The sequence below is a fragment of the Stenella coeruleoalba genome (assembly GCF_951394435.1).
Source record: "Stenella coeruleoalba genome assembly, chromosome: 19".
In the NCBI taxonomy this organism is placed as follows: domain Eukaryota; kingdom Metazoa; phylum Chordata; class Mammalia; order Artiodactyla; family Delphinidae; genus Stenella; species Stenella coeruleoalba.
This window is the reverse complement of record NC_137165.1, coordinates 9031570-9054305: the sequence shown is the minus strand read 5'-3', so window position 1 is coordinate 9054305 and position 22736 is coordinate 9031570. Positions and strand designations below refer to the sequence as shown.

Below are 22736 nucleotides of genomic sequence, written 5' to 3'. Positions count from 1 at the left end.
CGGGAGGCTGCCAACGGTTTTGATTGTAGGGAAGGGCGCGAGAAGGGGGGTGTCTTGGTGTTGCCGAACTGGGGCTTAGGGGAGGGGGCAGACCCTTGTCCCCACCTTGGCCGACTGCGTGGCCGAGGACTGGAGGTGTGGAGAGTAGTTGGAACGGGGTTGTCGGGGTAGGGGATCTCAGGCTAGGCTTGAGCGCGGCGTACTTTTTAGGGACGTCTGAGGGCGTGACTGAGTGTTCAAGTTTCTTTGGGGATAGTAGGGAGGGAGGGATTCTAGGGACCTTGCTATGGCTTTCTTGACAGGAGGGATCGGAGGGGATATACTAGAGAGTTGACCCTGGGTAGAACGAGTGCAGTGGGAGGAGAGGGGAGGTGGGGAGCATGAGGTTCCTGCCCCTCTGAGACCACAGCTGGTTGAGGGGCAAATAAGGCAGCTGGACGGAAATTAGGCCTCTATTGGATTTGGGTCCGTTTCAGTTTGCACGTTCTGGGTGTGAAAACTTAAGAGCTCAGTTGACCAGTGATAGCCTGTGCCAGAAGTTGATCTGCAGCTTTCAGTGCTCCAGAGGAACTGCAGCAGGTCTTCTGTCCCCACCCTCTCCTTGCTGCACCCTCCTTTTCCACTGTTACCAGGAGCTGTGGAAAGAAATCCTTTTGCCCTCTCGCATGGCCTCTGGAACCGTTGGAAACCTTTCCTCTAACCAGAAAGGCTCCATGCCCTTATTCAACAAGAATCCTTCACTTGGAGTCTTCCTCCTTTCTCCCAAATCTTCCTTCTCGGGGTACTTTCCCCCTGTGCTCTCCTAAAGCAGAACCAGGAGTTCCCAGCTCTGCTGTCTCCAGTTGTCTCTTCCCTGTACTCATGGCAACATCAGCTACCAGCCCCAGTTCACCTCTCCGGGCCAAGGATCTCCTGAGTGATTCATCAGAAGCCCCTGGGCTGAACCAAGCATCCTCTGAGGTGACCTCCCAGCTGTATACTTCTTTGCACCTCAGTCGTCAGGCAGAGAGCACAGCCCGAGCCCAGCTGTTTTTGCCCGCCACCTTCCCACCTCCTCATGAGGTGTTAGATGGCTTGGCCCAAGAACTGAGTCACAGCTTGTCGGTTGGATTGGAGAACAACTTGAAGAAGAAGGTGAGGGAGGTGTGTCTTGGAAACCTCTAGGGTCTTGGGATCGGGGGTGGTAAAAAAAAAAATAGCTTTACTGAGACTTGAACTCCTATTGTTGGATTCCAAATTCCTTTTAACTACACAGTCAGTCATGCTTGTTCCTGGGAACAAATGTTTATGAGGGAGAGAGTGGCCTGGGCCACCATAATTTGGAAAGTTGTGAAACTACTAGCTCTTTTTTTTTTTTTTTTTCCTTCAGAGACACATGTGGGATAGGTAGCTGTGCTTTGACTGGGATGTGGGTGCTGGGAGTGAGGATAACGTTTCTTCATCCCAAGAGGGAACTAGGGACTTAAGGAAAATATGCTGAGATCCTTCCAGCTCAAAACTATTTTGATCATATGGTTCAAAATTTGGCATGTAAATCATTAAAACACAGTTTAATCAATTATACATGTTATAGATAGTGTCAGATAGAGCAAGTATCATAACCAATCTGCAGACTGGTTAGGCCGCCCAGAGTTTGAAAAACTGATAGCCATGGACTACAGTCTTTAGACAGGATGTTTGCTCTCTAGTTGGCAAGAATCCTCACTACTCTTGTCTTAAGGTGCCCAATTAATTCATTTACATTACCTCTCTGGCTTCTGTAGACATTTGAGTTTCTTACTAGGTCAGTCCTATTTTTCTTGTTTTCCCAGGTGTGAGAGTAAAAATTCTTGGGCCTTAGGGGCTACTGGATGCCGTCTGCCCTGACAGTAGGTAGATCATGGATTATTGCATCTGATTTCCATGTTGCTTTTTCTAGGATGGTTCCAAGCATATCTTTGAGATGGAAAGTGTTCGGGGTCAACTCCAGAGCATGCTCCAAACCTCACGAGATACGGCCTATCGTGAGTAAACCCCTTCCCTGTAAAGGAGAACCTAGATTTAAGGGGTGGGAAAAAGTGGAGAAAGGAAGCAGGGTGTGTGGGGGGAGGCGACCTAGACCTCGGAGATAAGAGATTTCTGGAGGAAAGGTTCCCGTTCTTTGGGAGAGGGCAGGAGGAGTGGGTGAAGTAGAAAGGAAGGACCTCTTCTTCAAGTGGTCCCTGTTCCTGTCCTTACCTGACCCTGGCTGTGGGCCTCTCTGGCTGCCCACAGAGGAGTCCGCTACTCCAGGTGCCGGCTCAGAGAGACGGGAAGAGGACTCCTTTGACAGTGACAGCACGGCCACCTTACTTAAGTGAGTTTTCCTTGGGGTTCTCCTAGCTGACTTCCTTTCTTGGAAAGCCAAGTGTTCTAGTGTTTAGTTCTCCCTTTACTGCTTTTGTATCTCTTAAGGACCTAAGATGCTTGTCACTTAGCTTTCAGTTTTCATCCTTTCTCTCCTTTCTTCTATCCCCTTTCCTCCTTTGGGAACGTGGGCATCTGCTGCTTAGTACCTGGCTCTCTCCCAACTTCTAGTCCTTCTTCCTGCAGAAGAGCTAGTTTGTTTCTGCTGAAACTTGTACTGCAGGGAGTGTGGAATAGATGAAGGAGCACTATAGAGTGAATCACAGAACCTGCGTGCTATCTATGGCTCTATCTCTTATCTACCGAGCTTTGTAACTTTGGGCAAGTCTCCTGCCCTGAGTTTCAGTTTCCTCATTTGTAAAATGTCACAGTTGGACTAGTGGATCTCAAAAGCTTTCCCAACCCTAATATTCTCTACCTGATTTGCTCAGCACCCGGCCCCTGCGCGACTTATCTCCATCTAGCTCAGCCCAAGCCCTGGAGGACTTGTTTCCCCGCTACACCAGCCTTCGTTCAGGGCCCCCACTCAATCCCCCGGATTTTCAGGGGCTGAGAGATGCACTGGATTCAGAACATACCCGTCGCAAGGTGAGATATAAAGGCTTCCTTTTGACAGCAGCAAAGATTAGAAAAGGGGCTGAAGGTTAAGGGCCTGCAGGCTGGGACTTTGCTCAAATGGCTCTGCTGGAAGGCAGGCCTTCTTTGACCGTCCTAGCTAGAATGGCACACCTCGCCTCCAGGTATTATTCCCTCAGATCATTCTGTTATTTCCTTCATGTAGTTTATCAAAGTCTGATATATCTCGTTTGTGTTCCCCCTCTAAAACCTAAGCTCCATGCAGGTCATGCCTTATCTTGTTTCAGCACTTTCTTCCTAAAGCCTAGAACATACCGAACACATAGAAATACCCTGTGCATGTTTGGTGAATGAACAACAAACTTTGTTGGCTTGTGCAAAGCTACCAGCGATATAATGAGCTTTGTTTCTGTGAGCCTCAGCCTATTGAAGGGGGCAGAGAGAGGGACAAGGCAGAGGAAGAGTCAGAATTATTGGTTGTGTTGTCATTTTTGGAACCTTCTCTTCCTCCATTTTAAACTGCCTGGCCATGAATGAAAGGCTTTCCCCTTTATCCTTGCCATGTTGAATCGTTGTGTCCAATATGCTTCTTAGGGCAGGAGTAACTTCTCACTCTTTGCAGCATGGGCTGCTGCACCCCTGCCAAAAGGTTCATGGAAATTTTTCCCAGGAGATCTGGAAAAGGGAAGAGGCTGGAAACTAAGCCCCTGCTTCCTGAGGTGGTAGAGGAAGGTGTTGGAGGTCTTAGGCTCCAGCATTGCTGATTCTCCTTCCCCAAACCTGTTCTGTTTTGGGGACCCAGGCTCCCTGTCTCCAGCCCATTTCCCCTGTAGAGGAGCTGGAAAGTTTGGAGCTTTGGTCAAACTAAGGATGGCAACATCCAGACTCCTCATCCTTCTTCCCAGCATTGTGAGCGCCATATTCAGAGCCTGCAGACCCGCGTGCTAGAGCTTCAGCAACAGTTAGCTGTGGCCGTGACTGCCGACCGCAAGAAAGACATCATGATTGAACAACTGGACAAGGTGCCAGGGTAGCGGAATGCGGGTGGGTCTCTCCATGGGGGGCACCAAGGAATAGTGAATAGGGGGAGGCCAACCAACATTTCTTTGTTCATGTTAGGAGCTGGGGTAAGTGGTGGGTTAACTGACCACTGGGAGAAGGTGGCTGTTGACCCTGCTCCTGTGGGCAGAAAGAGGGCAAAAAAATTATTTGAAATTCTATCTGACTTCCCTGAGACCCTGGCCCGCGTGGTGGAGGGCTGGAACCGGCATGAAGCTGAGCGGACAGAGGTGCTTCGGGGACTCCAGGAGGAGCGCCAGGCAGCTGAACTCACTAGAAGCAAGCAGCAGGAGGTGTGCAACCTGGGTCATGGGGCTTTAGAACGTAGGTCAGTGACGGCTGGATGGGAGAGGGTAGAAACAGCCCTGGAGTCAGGGTTCCTGACAGATTGACCTCAATCTTGCCATAGCAGGCCTGACAGTTCTCCTCGCTTCCTCTCCCTTCAGTGTTTCTGCTGTCAAACTTGCATGGTTGATGTCTTCTCAGCTTTCCTCACGCCATGTGGTCTTCTCTCTGGCCCCCAAGTCATTTAGTTAACTCTTGCTTTTAGAGTTTACGTTGTTAATGATTTTCGAAGTACAGGGATTCCCCTCAGTTCCTCCATCCTGTGTTCCTCTCTCCTTGAAAGACAGTAACCCGCCTGGAACAAAGCCTTTCTGAGGCCATGGAGGCCCTGAATCGTGAGCAGGAAGGTGCCAGACTGCAGCAACGGGAAAGAGAGACACTGGTGAGAATGCTTCCTGGATTAACTCCAGTAGAGGCTGTTAATTACTTCTAGAGGGTTATGGGCTTTTGATGGATTGTGGGAGTTCATAATTTGAGTTGCACCAGGGCAAAGTGTGTTCTTTAAAACACAAGTTCTGGGGGCTTCCCTGGCGGTCTAATGGTTGAGACTCTGTGCTTCCACTGCAGGGGGCACAGGTTCAATCCCTCCTCAGGGAACTAAGATCCCACATGCCTCGCTGGCATGGCCAAATAGATAAATAAATACATACATAAAAGAAGATTTTTTAAAAAAACAAAAACACTAGTTCTGCTAGATACTCTACAGAAAGTAAGCTCTGCCACCAAGTAAGTGTTGGAAACTCAGCAAATTGTATCCTCATTAAAATCATTTGGATCATTTTGTTTGTTTATTTTGTTTTGTTTTTTGTGTTTTTTTTGCGGTACGCGGGCATCTTACTGTTGTGGCCTCTCCCGTTGCGGAGCACAGGCTCCGGACGCGCAGGCTCAGCGGCCATGGCTCATGGGCCCAGCTGCTCCGCGGCATGTGGGATCTTCCCAGACCGGGGCACGAACCCGTGTGCCCTGCATCGGCAGGCGGACTCTCAACCACTGCGCCACCAGGGAAGCCCTGGATAATTATTTTTAAATACAGATTTCTGACCCTTTCCCAGAGGTTTTGATATATGGGGGGTTGGGGAGCCTAAATATTTTCAGAAATTTCCTAGGTGATTTCGTTCAGCCAGGTTTGAGAACCCTGGTCTATGGCAGACCAGAAAAGGTATGGGATGAGACTTACTCAAGTTTTTAATTGCTGAAATGATAAGATTACCCATATGAGTTAGTAGCCAGGTTTAGAATTTCTTGCATGCATGACACATGCTTGCTACATGCATGCTGGTACTTATATTCCTAACAGGCTACATCCAAGAGCGCTGCTGGTGGCTTCTGGTTGGCTAGTACATGATTGTAGGCTGGATTTTCTAGTCTTTGTGGAGTTTCTTTTGATGACGATGGTGATAGCTATTGTATATTGAGTACTTACTACATGCCAGACACTGTGCTAAATTCTTTACATACGCTTTTAACTTTAATCCTCACAAGGTAGACTGTAATATGCCCACTTTACAGATAAGGATGTGTGCCTCAGAACACAAAGTAAATGCAGAGCTGGGATTCAAACTGAGATTTGAACGCAAATCTACCCAACTCTGGAACAGAAGCTCTTATTTACCATATAATCTTGTGGGCTTGTTAACTATGGTATTTTAACGGATATAATTCTCAGCAGGCACATTGTATGGGGGTAAGGGGGCAGATTGCTGGTCTCTTGAGGGCATGCTAAGGATCTTGGTTTTCTCCTGGGGCTATAGGAAGAGGAAAGGCAAGCTCTGACCCTGAGCTTGGAGCTGGAACAGCAGCGGTGCCGGGCCCTGCAGGAAGAACGGGATGCGGCTCGGGCTGGGCAACTCAGTGAGCATCAACAGTTGGAGACACTTCAGGTGGCCCTAGAAGAAGAACGGCAGACCTGGGCCCAGAAGGAGCATCAGCTTAAGGAATGCTACCAGGCACTGCAGGAGGAGAGCCAGGCTCAGTTGGAAAGGGAGAAGGTAAAAGTGGCACTTGGGGAATGGGGGAACAGATGAAGGACAAAATAATTGAATGAGACGGATGTCAGAAAACACGATGTAGTGGACTGGGATGGAGAGTGAAGAACTATATGTGGGAGAGAATATTGAGAGTGTAGGGCCTGCAGGAAGGGGTGGGGGCATCAAATACATGGAAGGTCGAAGAGTGAGATTCAACAGAGATGAGGAAATAGGTCACATATGAGGAGAGAGGAAGCTTGGTTTTTAGGGTACGGGAGGATGATTTGGGGAATAGAGGTAACCGGGAGACAGGCAATGAGGTACAAACTTAAGTTTGATTTCTCTTTCTTTTGGGAACACCCAGAGGGAGGCCCAGGCAGCCCGGGAGGCCCAGCAGCAGCTGGCATTGGTGCAGTCTGAGGTGCAGCGGTTGGAAGGAGAGCTGGACACGGCTCGGAGAGAGAGAGACGCCTTGCAGCTGGAGATGAGCCTGGTGCAGGTCAGGAGGCAGAGGTTCTTGAGGAGAGTTCCTGGTGAGAAGACGTAGGTCTGAGGCAGAGTGACTTTCAGGAGTCAGGCAAACACTCCCATTTCTAACTAGAATTTTGACCTTTATGGGCCTCTGTTTTTATCCATAAAATGTGTGCTAAGGGCACATTAATGAGTTTCTGAGATACTTTTTTCCTTATTATAATGGTTGACTTAAGGGGACACCCAGTTTCTGGGTTAGTGAGGCCAGTGTTTGAGAGAACACACTTTTACTTTTCACCTGGCCCATTGAGTTGGAGGGCTGACCACATGGAAACTAATTTATCATGGAGGACCAAGGGTGAAGACGTTAGTAAAAACTTCAGTAGCGACTTATACGCTGCTGTACCCCCTGAACTGATGCTAGCTGTGCGTGTCTATGTGGGCATTCAGTAAACCTATCGAATGGTCCTTCTATGTAAGCTCTGTGCTGGGATAGTCCTAACACAATAGCCCCGGCCAACAAGGAGCTCACCAGATAGATGGGGAGTTTGTCTAGCACACACATTTTCGAAGGAGTATGATAAATAAGAATTCAGAGTAAGGAGAACTACTCTTTACTCAGACGTCATCTTACCTAGTGAGTTCTTCCCCAAACACACTGAGTAAAATCTGCAACCTCTGACAATCCCTTTTCCCTTCCCTGTTTAATTTTTCTCCTACTATACTACATAATATACCTTTTTATTTATTTTACTTAGTATTTAATTTTTTTAAATTGAAGTATAGTTGACTTACAATATTATATTCGTTTCAGGTGTACAACACAGTGATTTGATATTTTTATATATGTTACAAAGTGATTACCATGATAAGTCTAGTTACCATTTATCACCATTCAAAGTTATTACAATATCATTGAATATTCCCTATGCTGTGCATTATTATATCCCTGTGACTTATTTATTTTATAGGTGGAGGTTTGTACCTCTCGATCCCCTTCACCAATTTCACCCATTTCCCCACTCCACCTCCCCCATAGTGTATCTTGTTTATTTTCTGTAAGGTGCATGAGGGCAATGATTTTTGTCTATTTACTGTTAAATCCCAGAGTAGCGCCTGGCTTTAGTGTTGTTCATGTCCTCCATTTCGTTATTGTTCCATCGATTATTGAAAGTGGGGTATTGAAGTCTCCAGCTGTGGTTGTAGAACTGTCTGTTTTCTCCCTTCAATTCTGTCATTTTTTTTCCTCATATATTTTGGGGCTCTATTAGGTGCACATATATTTATAACTGCTATATCTTCTTAATATAACCTTTTTGCTTAAAATCTATTTTGTCTGATATTAATATAGCCCCCGCCCCATTTTTTGTTTACTATTTGCATGGACTATCTTTTTTCATCCTTTTACTTTCAACCTTTTTGTGTCTTTGTAAAGTGAGTCTCTGGTGGACAATGTATAGGTGCATCGTGTTTTTTTTTTTAATCCATTATGTCAATTCCTGCCTATTAATTGGAACATTTAATCCGTTTACATTTAAAGTAATTATTGATAAGGAAGGACTTCTGCCATTTAGCTGTTTGGTTTTTTATGTCTTAAATGTTTTTGTTCCTCAGTTCCTCCATTACTGCCTTTTTTTTTTTTTGATAGTTTGTTGATATTTTTGTAGTATACTGTTATCTTTTCCTCTTTCCTTTTCTGTATATTTTTAAAGTTATTTTCTGAATGGTTACCTTGGGATTACAATTAACATCTTAAAGTAATAATAACCTAGTTTGGATAATACCTACTTTAGTTTCAGTAGCGTATACTCTGTTCCTATGCGTCTCTGTCCCTCCCCCTTCATATTGTTATTGTTACAGATTCGTAATTATTGTTTTATGCCTTTGCCTTTTAAATCATATTGGAAAAAAGGAGTTACAAACCAGAAGTACAATAATATAGGTTTATATTTGCCTATGTAGCAACCTTTATCAGTTGCTTCATATGGCTTTATTTCTTCATATGGCTTCAAGTTACTGTCTAATTTCATTTCATTTCAGCCTGAAGGACTCCCTTTAGAATTTCTTGTAGGTCAGGTCCACTAGTAATGATCACCCTTAGCTTTTATCCATCAGGGAATGTTTTAATTTCTCCTTCATTGTTGAAGGATTTTCCTCACATTCCCCTCGCCCTTCCCATATAGAATTCTTAGTTGACAGTCGTTTTTCTTTAAAACATGTTGGGACTTCCCTGGTGGCACAGTGGTTAAGAATCCACCTGCCAATGCAGAGGACAGGGGTCCGAGCCCTGGTTCGGGAAGATCGCACATGCTGCGGAGCAACTAAGCCCACGCGTCACAACTACTGAGCCTGTGCTCTAGAGCCTGTGAGCCACAACTACTCATCCCACATGCCCCAACTACTGAAGCCCATGTGTCTAGAGCCCATGCTCCTCAACAAGAGAAGCCACCGCAATGAGAAGCCCCTGCACGGCAACGAAGAGTAACCCCCACTCGCCACAACTAGAGAAAGCCCGTGCGCAGCAACGAAGACCCAACGCAGCCAAAAATAAATAAAATAAATAAATTTAAAAAACCCAAAAAACCAAAACAAAAAAACATGTCATTCCACTACCTTCTGGCCTCCATGATTTCTTAGGAGAAGTCAGCTATTAATCTTATTGAGACTCCCTGGTAAGTGACAAATTGCTTCTCTCTTGTTGCTTTCAAGATTCCCTCTTTGGCTTTTGATAGTGTGACAATAATGTGTCAGTGTGGATCTCTTTGAGTTTATCCTGCTTAGAGATTGTTGAGTTTCTGGGATGTGTAGATTTATGAATTTTATCAAATTTGGGAAGCTTTTGGCCATTATTTCTTCAGATATTTTTTCTCTCCTTCTCTTGACTTCCCTAATGCATATGTTGGTATGTTTGATGATGTCCCACAGGTCCCCAGGTTTTATTCATTTTTCTTCATTTTTTTTTCTTTCTGCTCATCTGACAGGATAATTTCAGTTGCTTATCTTCAAGTTCATTGATCCTTTCTTCTGCCTGCTGACATCTGCCATTGAGCCCCTGTAGTGATTTTTTTAAATAGATTTTAGGGCTTCCCTGGTGGCGCCGTGGTTGGGAGTCTGCCTGCTGATGCAGGGGACGCGGGTTTGCGCCCTGGTCTGCGAAGATCCCACATGCCGCAGAGCAACTGGGCCCATGAGCCACAGTTACTGAGCCTGCGCGTCTGGAGCCTGTGCTCCACAACAAGAGAGGCCGCGATAGTGAGAGGCCCACGCGCTGCAATGAAGAGTGACCGCTGCTTGCCACAACTAGAGAAAGCCCTCGCACAGAAACGAAGACCCAACACAGCCATAAATAAATAAATTAATTAATTTTTTAAAAAAGTTAAAATAGATTTTATTTTTTAGAGCAGTTTCAGGTTCACAGCAAAACTGAGTGGAAGGTACAGAGATTTCCCACATACTTCCTAACTGCAGCCCCCCACAGCTTCCCCTATTAGCAGCATCTCCCACCAGAGTAGTACGTTTGTTACAGTTGACACATCATTATCACCTAGAGTCCATAGTTTACATTAAGGTTCACTCTGCTGTTGTACATTATATGAGTTTGGACAAATTTATAATGACATGTATCCACCTTTATAGTATCATACTTAGTTTCACTGTTCATCGCTTCCTCCCTTTAAACCCTGACAACCACTGATCTTTTTACTTTCTCCATAGTTTTTTGCCTTTTCTGGAATGTAATATAGTTGGAATCATATAGTATGTAGCCTTTTCAGATTGGCTTCTTTCACTTAGTGATATGATTTTTTTCCATGTCTTTTCATGGTTTGATAGCTCACTTCTTTTTAGTGGTAAATAATATTCCATTGTCAGTTTATCTTTTCACCTACACATCTTTGTTGCTTGTAAGTGTTGGCAGTTTTGTTGGGTTTTTTTAAAGTGTTTATTTATTTATTTATTTGGCTGTGCCAGGTTTTAGTTGCGGCACGTGGGATCTTCGTTGCCACCTGCGGGATCTTTAGTTGCAGCATGTGGGATCTTTTAGTTGCGGCATGCAAACTCTGAATTGCAGCATGTGGGGTCTATTTCCCTGCAGGGATAGAACCAGGGCCGCCTGCATTGGGAGTACAGAGTCTTAGCCACTGGACCACCAGGGAAGTCCCAGTGTTGGCAGTTATGAGTAAAACTTCTGTAAACATTCATGTGCAGGTTTTTTGTGTGAACTCCTTTGGGTAAATACCAAGGAGTGTGGTTGCTGGGTCATATGGTAAGGGCGTGTTTAGTTTTGTAAGAAACCACTATAGTGTCTTCCAAAGCGAGTGTACCATTTTGCATTCCCATCAGCAATGAATGAGCGTTTCTGTTGTTCCACATCCTCACCAACATTTGGCATGTCAGTGTTCTGGATTTTGGCCATTCTAGTAGATGTATAGTGGTATCTAGTGAATTTTTCATATCATCAGTTGTACTTTTCAGCTCCAGAATTTCTGTTTGGTTCCTGTTTATAATTTCAATCTCTTTAAATCTCTTTATTGACACCCCCTATTTGTTCATACTTTGTTCTGATTTCCTTTAGTTTATTGTCTAAATAGCTCATTGAGCATATTTAAGACTGTTGATTTTACGTCTTTGACTAGTAATCCCAATGTCTGGGCTTCCACAGGAAGCGTTCCTATTATATTCTCTTTTTCCTTTGAATGAGTCATATTTTCATGGGTTTTTTTGGTATGTTTTGTAATCTTTTGTTGAGAACTGTATATTTTGAGTATTATAATGTAGTAACTCTGGAAATCATATTTTCTCCCTCCTCAGGGATTTCTTTTGACAGCTGCAGCCGTCTATTTGTATAGTGACTTTTCCAAATGGTTTTTGCAAATGGTATTTCTTGTGTGTGGTAATTGACATTTCTGTTCCATTATCTCTGTGATTAGCCTGTGATCTAACAGATTTTCTTAAATGTCTGGACTCCCTCCTGTCAAAAAAAGTGTACATGTCTCTTTATTTATTTGTTTGTTTATGTATTTATTTTTAAGATTTCTTTTTTTTTTTTTAATCTACCGTGCTTGCTAGCCTGGCTAGGCTCCCATTTTTCCTTTACTTTGACCTAGTAATTCCATACTGTTTCATTACCTCTTTGATACTTTTTAGGAAGAGATATACATGTATATACATATATTTTAAAAATATCTTATTCAACTTGTTTGTTTTTGTTCAGCACAACAGTTACTCTGAATAACCATCTGCCAGTACTAGAAACATGATCTACTCCCTCTCTTCTTATACTTTGAAATAGTTTGTAAGGTTGGATTTAATATGTATTTCTTGAATACTTGGTATTTGACTTGATTTTGCTTCTTGAATGTTTCTAGAAATATTTAGGGGGACTTCCCTGGAGGTCCAGTGGTTAAGACTTCGCCTTCCAATGCAGGGGGTGCGGGTTCGATCCCTGGTCAGGGAACTAAGATCGCACATGCCTCATGGCCCAAAACATAATACAGAAGCAACATTGTAACAAATTCAATAAAGACTTTAAGAATGGTCCACATTAAAAAAAAAAAAAAAGAAAAACAATCCTTTAAAAAAAATGAAAGAAATATTTAGGCTTTCTATTTCTTCTTGAATTATTTTTGGTGTTCTCTTATCTATATATATCTATTCAGTCTAAATTTTCTAATCTATTGACTTAACAGTTGTTCATAATTTTATCTTAATGTCCCTGGCATCTTTTCTACTTTTTCATTCCAGATATTGTTCATTTGTGTCATTTCTGTCATCATCTCTTTTTAAAACCATCTTATTCATGATTTAATTAAATATATTTTCAGAAAATTACCTTTTGGCTTTGTTGATTTTTTTTCTATTTTATTAATGTCTGTACCTTATTTCATTTCTTATATTTTCTTTGATTTTATTCTGTTGTTCTTTTAAAAATCTTCTTAAGATGAATGCTTGCTTCTTCTAAGTTCCTCCATAAGTATTAACTTAAGTGCGTCCTACAACTTGTCCCATGTGATAGTTGCCTTATTGTTTGGTTCTGAATAATATTCCTTTAAAAAAATATTTATTTATTTGGTTGTGCCAGGTCTTAGTTGTGGCAGGTGGGCTCCTTAGTTGTGGCATGCATGTGGAATCTAGTTCCCTGAGCAGGGATCCACCCCAGGCCCCCTGCACTGGGAGCGAGGAGTCTTAACCACTGCGCCACCAGGGAAGTCCCCTGAATAATATTGTTTGATTAATATGATTATATTAATATTAATATGATAATATTAATATGATTACTTTTTGATCTCCTGGGTTATTTCCAAACATATAGAGTTTTCTAATTATCTTTTTATTATTGATTTATAGCTTAAATATTTGTGATTAGAGAGCATGGTCTTTTAAAAAATTACTTATTTATGTATGTTCCACCCAACTTTTTGTGTTGAAATATTTCTGTCTTAAATGTTGCTTGAATAGTAAGTATAATGAATACACTTAGATTCATCAATTGACATTTTGCTACATTTGTCTGTTGTCTGTCTGCACCTCTCTCTCTCTCTGCCCCTTCCCACCCCGCTTCCTCTCTTTTCGTGTCCCCACCCCCATCATTGGAGAGTTTCTTGTGGATATCATGAGAGAATATACTATTTTTATTATTTAAATTCTTTGAAAATTGTTGAGACTTATCCCTTAATATATGGTCAAGTTTTCTAAATATTTCATGTGTGCTTAAAAACATGTATTTTATAGTTGTTTGGTGAAGTTTTATATGTCTATTTGTATATGTGTCTAGTTTGTTAACTATGCTGTTTAAGTCATTATATCCCTTTTTATTTTTTTTCTATTAAAAATCTCACTGAGTGTGGATTTGTCTGTTTCTCCTGTAGTCTGTCAATTTTTGCTTTATACATTTTGAGGCTCTGTTATGATTAGATACATATAATTTTTTAAATTGCTATATCTTTCCTGGTAAATTGAGTGTTTTATCCTTATGAGATGACTCTATCTCTCACAAGGCTTTTTGCCTTAGAGTCTAATCTTGCCTAATATTAATAGATCTATATTGGTCTTTAAAAAAAATAAGAGTTTCCCTGAGAAATATTTGTCTAACTTTTTTACTTTCAACATTTATATATTTGCCTTTTGGCTGGAGCATTAAATTCATTTAATTTAATTAGTTTATTCATAGCTGAATCCATGTCTTAACTTTATCTTATTTTGTCCTGCTTATTCAGTGTTTATTTTCCTCTCCTTTCTTGTCATCTTTTAGATTCATTATTTTTTCCTCATTTCATGTTTGTTTGTTTTGTCAGCTAGTTTTAAAGTCAAACTGAGTTTCTGTCTAAATTCTCAAAGTTAACTTATCAGAGGTAAATATCAAAGACAGAGAAAGGAGTCGTCAATTCTACATGGATGGCTCAAGGTAGTCTCCCCAGAGAACTCTAAAAAATATTTTTAAGTTGTAAAAGTTGTCTGTAATACAAGTTCAAATATTACAGAAGTAAACGGTTGCCTTCCCTTCCCGCATCACTTTGTGTCCTTTTAGAACCTTTCTATATGGGTTTCTAGGCTGGTGCTTTAAAAAAATGTGTATGCATTCGCTGCAACTTGTTGTTTTTACCTCATAATATATCTTAGACATCTTTCCATGTCAATACATATAGATGTATTGTATGTTATTTTTAAGAATTAAATTAAGATGTATAGATGTTATTTTTAAGAATTATATAATATTGCTATAAATGGATGAATCATAGTTTATTTAAGCATTTTCCTTTTGATGAGAAATTTACACTGACGTCAGTTTTTTTCACTATTAAAAATAGTGCTGCAGGGAATTCCCTGGTGGTCCAGTGGTTAGGACTCTGTGCTTCCACTGCATGGGGCATGGGTTCGATCCCTGGTTGGGGAACTAAGATCCCACAAGCCACACGTTGCGGCCAAAAAAAAAAAAAAAAAAATAGTGCTGCAGTGAACAACATCATTGTACATAAATCTTTGGCACCCTTTCTGTAGGATAGATTCTTTAAAGTGGAATTGCTGGCTCAGATGGAGTATATATTAAGTTTTTTCATTAAAAAAATTTAGCGTAGTGATTATTTTATAATGTATAAAAATATTGAATCACTATGTTGTACACGTGAAACTAAAAAAAAGAATTTAGGTAACAAGGCATCTAGAGTAGTCAAAATCGTGGAAACAGAAACAGTGGTGATGTTAGGGGCTGGGGAGGGAGAAATGGGGAGTTGTTGTTCAATGAGTATAGAGTTTCAGGTTGGTTTTTTTTTTAAATTTTATTTATTTGTTTATTTTTTGGCTGTGTTAGGTCTTCGTTGCTACACACAGGCTTTCTCTAGCGGGTCCTACTCTTTGTTGCAGTGCACGGGCTTCTCATTGTGGTGGCTTCTCTTGTTGTGGAGCATGGACTCTAGGCGTGTGGGCTTCAGTAGTTGTGTCTCGCAGGCTCAGTAGTTGTGGTGCGCAGGCTTAGTTGCTCCGCGGCATGTGGGATCTTCCCAGACCAGGGCTCAAACTCATGTCCGCTGCATTGGCAGGCGTATTCTTAACCACTGCGCCACCAGGGAAGCCCTAGAGTTGCAGTTTTACAAGATGAAACATTTCTACAGATCTGTACAACAACATGAATATAGTTAATACTACCTAACTGTACACTTAAAAATGGTTAAGAAGGTAAGTTTGTATTATGCGTTTCTTACCACAAGTTTTTTAAATTAAAAAAAAGAATTTAGGTAACTGTTAGGAGTTTGGTATGATTGGAACCTATTTGGGAGAGCTGAGATAGATGAGTGGGATCATAAAGGGCCCTATAAGCCAGTTTCAGCAGCCAGAACTTTATTCCTTAGACAGTAGGGACATTTAAAGGATTTCAAACAAGGAAACAAATTGAGCGTCTTTGTGCTTTAGAATATTCACTCAGGCACAAAGTAGAGGATCCACTAGGGCCGGAATGAGAGAGGGTGGAGGGTAGAATAGAGGCAGGGAGATCAGTTAGACTTGAAGTAATATTGAATTAACGTAGTAGTGAGCAGAAGGGTAAATTAGAGAGCTGTTAGTATTGAATAGAATGAAATGACCAGTGGGAGGGGCAAAGATGTGGGAGGAGTCAAGAATAACTCCAGGTTTCAAATAGGTTGGGTGTTTCAGTGGAGAGTGGTGCCATTAACTAAGGCAAGAAATATAATAGGAAAAGGTTTGAGGGTAGAAAAACAAATGAGCTCAATTTTGGATGTGTTCTATTTGAGGCATATACAGTAGGTTTCTTGGTATATGGGCTTAAAGCTTAGAAGAAAGGTCCAGGATAAAGAGAGAGATTTAGAAAGTGTTTTAAGGTATAAACGGTAGCCAAAAACATGGCCTAAATGCTAGACATTTGCTCTACACAGGTAAAAGCATCAGTGACCCAGAATGGTAGCTTGTGGTCAAAAAGAAAATTGAAGACAGAACTCAAGGAAGCATTGTGCCTTGATGGGCAGTTGGAGGAGGAGCAGTTTTAGCTGAGACTGAAGAGCAGTCGGGTAGAATGAGATCACGTGGCTGGTGGTATCACAGGAGTGAAGGGGAAAATGGTTTTAGAAGGAAAAACTGATGTAGGCGGCAGGTGTTGCAGTGAGATCACGTAAGATAAAGACTGAGAAATAACCACTGCGGGATTTAGAAATTAAGTTCTTTGCCATGAAGGACTATGAGTGGAAGTCAGATTTCAGTGAGTTGAAGAAGGATTATGAGGTGAGAAAATAGAGACAATGATTCTGCTTTAGGAGGAGGGAACATGGACATTTTTTGAATGCTCCCTGGGTTTCAGGTGGTCCACCAGGAGTATTGCATGTGTTACCTCAGACACGTGTAACACATTTGATTGTTCTACCTAACTTTTCTTTTGTCCAAAAAAAAGATATTTCTATTGTCCAAAGTCATTTTTACTTTTGTGTACATATAAGGTGTGCACACCTCATGGTTTAATAAGGAAAGGAATCCTCTTTCACTCCTTGTGGCAAAATTCTTGTTTCTTTATCTCTTAGGCATATGAGGTAATGTTGGTACGTGGATTTTTTGGTCTACCTTATATCCTCCATCCTCTTCTAAGCCCAGATAGAACCGAGCTGACAATGACCCTGCCTTCCCTTACTCCCAGGCCCGGTTTGAAAGCCAGCGGATCCAGATGGAGTCGGAGCTGGCCGTGCAGCTGGAGCAGCGGGTGACAGAGAGGCTGGCACAGGCTCAGGAGAGCAGCCTGCGTCAAGCAGCCTCCCTGAGGGAGCATCACAGGTACGTGGAGCTTACTGGCTGCTGCCTCTCCCCAGCCGCAGCAGGTGGTGTCGGGGCCCGGTCCAGACCCTCTCAGATCCCTTTACCATCTTCCAACGCACTGGCTGCTGTCAGTCTCTCGGTGGGAGAGCTGCCTTCAGGTTCACAGGGAGAGCCAGCCGTGCTTGGGGATTTTCCATTTTCTCCCCATAGGAAGTAGCACTTAACCAATAGCTGATGGCCACAGGAATGTACGTTTCCAGCTCCCTTGCCCCTGGTGGGCACAGTGGTGAGCTTCGACCTGCAACATTTCCAGAGCCGCCCTGGGGGATTGCGCCTCCTCCCCACCTCAGCCCTAGTCCCCTACCAGTTTCTTTCTAGAAATGCTTCTTAAATGAACCACTTTCCCATAAATCCTCATCTCAGTCCCTGCTTCTGGGGAACCCATCCTAAGATACCAGCTGTCCTCTTTCCTGAATGCGCCTGTGCCACGGCTGGGCTGGCTGGCTCTCACGTGCACGCGTTCTAGCTTTTTCTTATTTGATTAGTTCTTCTGTCTCAAGATTCAGTCCTCTTTTCTCACCTGTGTCCTCCCAGGAAGCAGCTGCAGGAGCTAAATGGACAGCACCAGCAGGAATTGTCCACTCAGTTGGCTCAGTTCAAGGTGGAAATGGCAGAACGGGAGGAGAGGCAGCAGCAGGTGGCCCAGGACTATGAGCTCAGGTGCCGGCCCCTGGTCTCCCTGTTAGGCCGCAGTCCCAGAGGGAGTGGTGAAGCGCCACTTCCTCTGTAGCCCTGGCCTCTCCCACACTGGCCCCAGCGCCTTTCACAATTTCACGTGTTCCATATTCCCTTCTGGCTCTTCCTATTCTCCGAGTCCCTGCTTTTGTAAAGGGCCGACATGGCCTCTCGCGTCTTGCCTTCAGACTGGCCCGGGAGCAGGCGCGAGCGCGGGAGCTGCAGAGTGGGAGGCAGCGGCTGCAGGAGCAGCGGGCGGAGCTGCTGGAGCGGCTGCAGGCCATGCTGCAGGCCCACTGGGAGGAGGCAAGCCACCTGCTCAGCACCGCCGCCCTGCCGCCCAGTCCCCCGGTATGCTGCGCAGAATTGTGTTTGGACCCCTTTGGAAATCTAGCTCCCTCCCAAGGGCGGTCCATAGTTCACCCCTATGTTGGCATCTCCTACTTCCTTCTTTTAATTATTAAATGTTTATTATTAGTTAAAATCTTTTTTGGAATAGATGATGACATGCACATGGTAAAAAAAAAAAATCCATACTGTTCCAAAAGATATACGGTGAAAAGTAATCTCCATCCCATCCCTGCACCTCAGTCTCCCGGTTCCTCCCCCGAGGAGCAGCGGCTGTTACTGGTGTCGCGAGTGCCGCCCCCAAACAGTAGCCTTCTGTACACAGTTTTGTGTCTTTTTACTTAACCAAGTGCTTATTGGTGGACATTAAAGTTGTTTCCTATATTTTGCTTCTACAAACAGTGCTGCAAAAAATATCATTAATATATGTCTTTGTGCAAGTATATCTGTAAAATTTCTAAAAATGGAATTGTAAGTTCAAAAATAAGCATTTTAAAATTTGATAGTAATTTGATAAATGTTCCCCAACCTCCTTTGAAGGACGTTGTACTAATTTGTAATCTTATTAAAAAGTGTCTGTGCCATGTCTCATCTCTTTAAACGCACCCTCTCTTGTGCCCAGGTTCCTCCTGCCGGCCCCTCCAGCCCTGGGCCACAGGAACCGGAGAAGGGGGAGAGGAGCGTCTGGACTGTGCCCCCCGTGGCCGTGGCCCTAAAGCCCGTATTGCAGCAGAGCCGGGAAGCACAGGAAGAGCCGCCTGGGGTGCTGCCACCTGTTCTCTGCAGCCCCTCCCCAGATCTTAGCCTCCTGCTGGGCCCCACTTTCCAGAGCCAGCATTCCTTCCAGCCCCTGGAGCCAAAGCCAGATCTCACTTCATCCTCAGGTGACTGGGGACAGGAGTCACTGGCGTCCTCCTTACCCACACGGATTGGCTCCCTCTTAACCTAGCTTCCTTTCTGTCTGGGACTTGAGCATTTCGTTTCCCAGATGACTTAGTGACCATAAATTGCAAGGAGCAGAAATCCACTCAAGTTTGTTCAAATAAAGGGAGTGAGGCTTATGGAAATGTGATGTATCTGTGCTTAATGAGAACTGGAGTTGGTTCAGGGTGCTGCCAGGAACTGGGCAGCTGTTCCTCGTCTCTTGGGGCCCGCGTGGGCTCTGGACTCTGCCCCCCCGGCATCTGCCCCTTCCTCTTGGTCGACCAGCCCTCTCTCTCCCTCAGGTTCTTGCTCTCACAAGTTTGGTTTGCACGTGAGTTGAGCAGCCATGACACTGACTCCAGAAAGACTCTAGACAACCTTACAGAGACATTGGTGCCTCTGTTTCTTAGGTCCAGTTTAAAGAGAGGCGATCTGACGAGTTGGTAACCATCCCTTGGATCGGCTGACCTTGAGTGGTGGCCACGCCTGGTTCAGTCAGCTGTGTCTTGTGGGGATGACGATGCTCTGTGTGGTGTAAATGTGACAACCCAGGCAGAATTAAGAATGAGCCGGAACATGTCTATTGATCTTAAACCATTCTGTGCTGCGGTGGTATTTATTTATTCAGCAGCCGAGTGCCATAGCTTTCCCTTCTGGCTACACTTCTGTCTTAGAATTCAGCTGTGCCGACTCTCAGTTGCCTTCAGTTCTTCCCTCTCCAGGCTGTTTTCCACCGTGACCAGCTTCTCCTGGTTGTGCTGCCCCTGTTATATTTAATAGGCCCCTTCCTTCCAGGCCTGTGGTGAGCTGATTTGTGGAGAAGTACCCCCCCTACAGCACACGTCCCTGTCTCACTTTACAGCTGAGGCCTTCTCTGCAGCTGGGACCTTCCATCCCGATCACAGGGCAGAGCGGCCATTCCCTGAGGAAGATCCTGGGTCCGACGGGGATGGCTTCCTGAAGCAAGGGCTGCCGCCCCCTTCCCAGCTGCAGGGCCTCAAGCATTTTTTGCACCAGGTAAGAGGGCCCACCTGTCCCACCTTGTTTTCTCCTCTCCCTCCTCAGTTTCTCTTTCTACTCGGGGAGACTAGGATGCTGACTTCATCCGCCTTTTAGGACTAAGACTTCGTCCCAGCTTCTGCCTCTCCCGGTTGCAGTAGTTCCTTCTGGAACTTAGGTGACCAGCCCCAGCTCTTACTTCCCCAGTTGCTGCTTCCCTCAGACACTGAGGTCTCTTTCTTCAGCGGTCCTCAGGGAACCTTACTGTCTTGTCCCCACAGCTGCTGGAGACAGCGCCCCAGAGCAACGAGAACCCCTCCAACGACCTGCTGCCCCCTAAGTCTGGTGAGCACCACCCCTGAAGAAGGTTGGGGCCAGGCCTGGAAGAGGTGGGAGATCCGGTTACCAGGCATGGGTCTTTAGGAGCTGGCAAAAGTGACGAAGCCCCACGAAGGCTAAGGTGGCAGGATTCCTTGGATTTTGCCCCATTTCCTGATTTGAATCTCTTTCCTTTGCTAGGTCCTCTGACTGCCCCATCTTGGGAGGAAGCCCCTCAGGCGCCACGCCTCCCACCCCCGGTCCATAAAACTAAAGTGCCCTTAGCCATGGCGTCCGGTCTTTTCCGGGTCCATGAGCTTCCCTCAGCCCATTCACAGAGCGGCGGTTCCAGTGATGGCTGCCCAGAGAGAGGTAAGCAGGTCATGGTTTCCCGGCAGATAAAAAGGGTAGGTCTCGGGCATGGAGCTGGTACCCGGAACTGAAGGCCTGTCTGGACTCCGAGAGTTGGGATAGGGTTGGGGGAGGGCCTAGGATGACAACCATTACTGATGTGTCTCTCAGGTGGAGATGGGCTCGCACCCTCGAGGCAGCTGATGGAGGTGTCCCAGCTGTTACGACAGTACCAAGCTCGGGGCTGGGGGGCACTGCCTGCCGAGGATCTGCTGCTTTACCTGAAGAGGCTGGAACACAGCGGGTACCAGCCTGGGAGGGAAGGGTGGAGGGACTAGGTGGATGGAACCTGGATTGTGGGCAGGAAGAGTGGAGTGTGCGCGTTGTCCTTTGAGTAGCAGCTTCCATCCTTTTCTGGGGAAGAAGTGAGGGTGAGATGGAGATCGGAGTCTTCTCCAGCTCTCCCTCCTCCGCACCTGTCTTTTGTCTCTACTTTTCTGTTTGTCTGTTTTTTGTTTTCTTTTTCACTTCTTAAAAAAAAAATCACTTATTTTTCCACTTCTTAAAAAAAAAAATCTCTTCTACTAAAAATCTCTTCTACTAAGATAGATGTTTTTCTACCTTAGTTTTTTCCTCTTTACCCTGCAGCTCAGAACTGAGAGTCCTAGGATTGTGACAATCTAGTATAACTCAGTATTTGATTCCACCAATGTTTCCTCCTGTTTGATCCCCGGGTCTGTCTTGTTTGCTCTTATTCTTAAGAGACAGAATTGGGGAGTAGTTCTTCCACCCTGTGTGGGGAGAGTCAGGGGAACAGCTGCCCATCATCATCCCTTGATTTGTATGGCAGGACTGACAGCCGAGGGGATAATGCCCCCAGAAGGAACACAGACTCCCGCTTGGGTGACATGCCCCGGAAAGAGGTAAGGGAAGGTCGGGCGGGGGCGAGGGGCTGGGGGCTCTCACTGGCTCATCCCTCGCCCTCTGCACACCCACCAGCTGGCTCTGTCCTCTGTCGCCCGACCCCTCCGATCCCGGGTCCCGTTTTCTGTAGCGTGGCCCTTCCCCTTTGCTGACTGACGCTGGCCCACCCCACGCACGATGCCGTTCCTCAGTGGCAGGGGGGCGGTTGAGAGGACGCGACACTGACTTTTTTTTCTCTTTTCCCTCAACTCTCAGGTCCCCTCCCAGGCTCTGCCTCGCCGCCTCGCTACAGCCCCTAAGACTGAAAGACCTCCAGCTCGGAAGAAGAGTGGGCACCCTGCCCCTGGTAGCGTGAGGAGTCGAGGGGGGATCTGGAGATAAGTCCCTGGCCTTTCTCTTCTTTGGTCTCTCATTTTTATTATTATTATTTTAATAAATCTCAGTAGTCTGTATTAGAGTCTCTGACTCATAGGAATTTGGAAAATGGAGGATTTATAGGAAACCACTGTGTGAGGAAACCTCATTGTTCTATTTGAGTATGTTTTTTATATGTTTCTATTTTATATTCTGTGGAAAAAGACACGAGTGCTTTGAACGAAAACAGTCTGTGGCTAGGTTTCAGAAGCATTAGTGAGCTAAAGCCTGGTGTTGCAAGAGTAAAACCCACAGAGTGATTAGCTCTGGTCGGTAGTGGAATTATGGGTGATTCTTATTTTCTTCTTTGTACATTTCTGTATTTTCCAGCTGCTCTAAAACAAGTATATATTACTTAATCAGAAAAACACTTTCAATAAAAGAATAATTTATTGTATAGAGAGTTTCAGTAAAAATTTGATTTTGGGGGAGACAGTTTTGTGTTTAGGAGCAGATAATTTAATTCTTTCAGATGGCGCTGGTAGGTTTCTGATGGACAGATTCTGCTCCAGCCAGGCCACATGTTATGGCTGTAATCGTCACTCTTATGGCTTTGAAACGTGTATAAAAGACTAGAGTACTGGCAAGGAAAAACAGCCATGATTGTGAAAACTTTCATCCTAACACTCACCAAAATGAACAAAGAGAAACAATATTAGAGAAGAAAATGAC

At 44.5% G+C, this 22736-nt stretch overlaps 1 protein-coding gene across 3 annotated transcripts; it reads left to right on the top strand.

Annotated features, from left to right (window-relative positions):
* Positions 1-727: 727 nt before the first annotated feature.
* On the top strand, positions 728-22389 carry CNTROB (centrobin, centriole duplication and spindle assembly protein). 3 transcript variants are annotated; one of them, XM_079903933.1, is made up of 19 exons: positions 728-1134; positions 1919-2003; positions 2254-2335; positions 2850-2973; positions 3867-3983; positions 4197-4313; positions 4649-4747; positions 6117-6353; positions 6697-6831; positions 16936-17069; positions 17646-17771; positions 17975-18137; positions 18757-19018; positions 19921-20075; positions 20339-20402; positions 20577-20747; positions 20898-21030; positions 21577-21649; positions 21906-22389. In XM_079903933.1, the coding sequence occupies exons 1-19, from the start codon at positions 862-864 to the stop codon at positions 22029-22031; spliced, it is 2676 nt and encodes an 891-aa protein (XP_079760059.1). In that variant the 5' UTR covers positions 728-861; the 3' UTR covers positions 22032-22389. The 3 variants fall into 3 exon arrangements, with proteins under 3 accessions (XP_079760059.1, XP_079760058.1, XP_079760060.1); XM_079903932.1 differs by having other exon boundaries at positions 2817-2973; XM_079903934.1 differs by lacking the exon at positions 21906-22389 and having other exon boundaries at positions 2817-2973; positions 21489-21612.
* Positions 22390-22736: the final 347 nt, after the last annotated feature.

Bases quoted from the DNA above. Each gene is read 5' to 3' on its own strand.
- CNTROB (XM_079903932.1), top strand. From the start codon at position 862: ATGGCAACATCAGCTACCAGCCCCAGTTCACCTCTCCGGGCCAAGGAT. The intron at 2,004-2,253 runs GTGAGTAAACCC...GGCTGCCCACAG, and splicing joins CTCACGAGATACGGCCTATC to AGGAGTCCGCTACTCCAGGT. The intron at 6,832-16,935 runs GTCAGGAGGCAG...CCTTACTCCCAG, and splicing joins TGGAGATGAGCCTGGTGCAG to GCCCGGTTTGAAAGCCAGCG.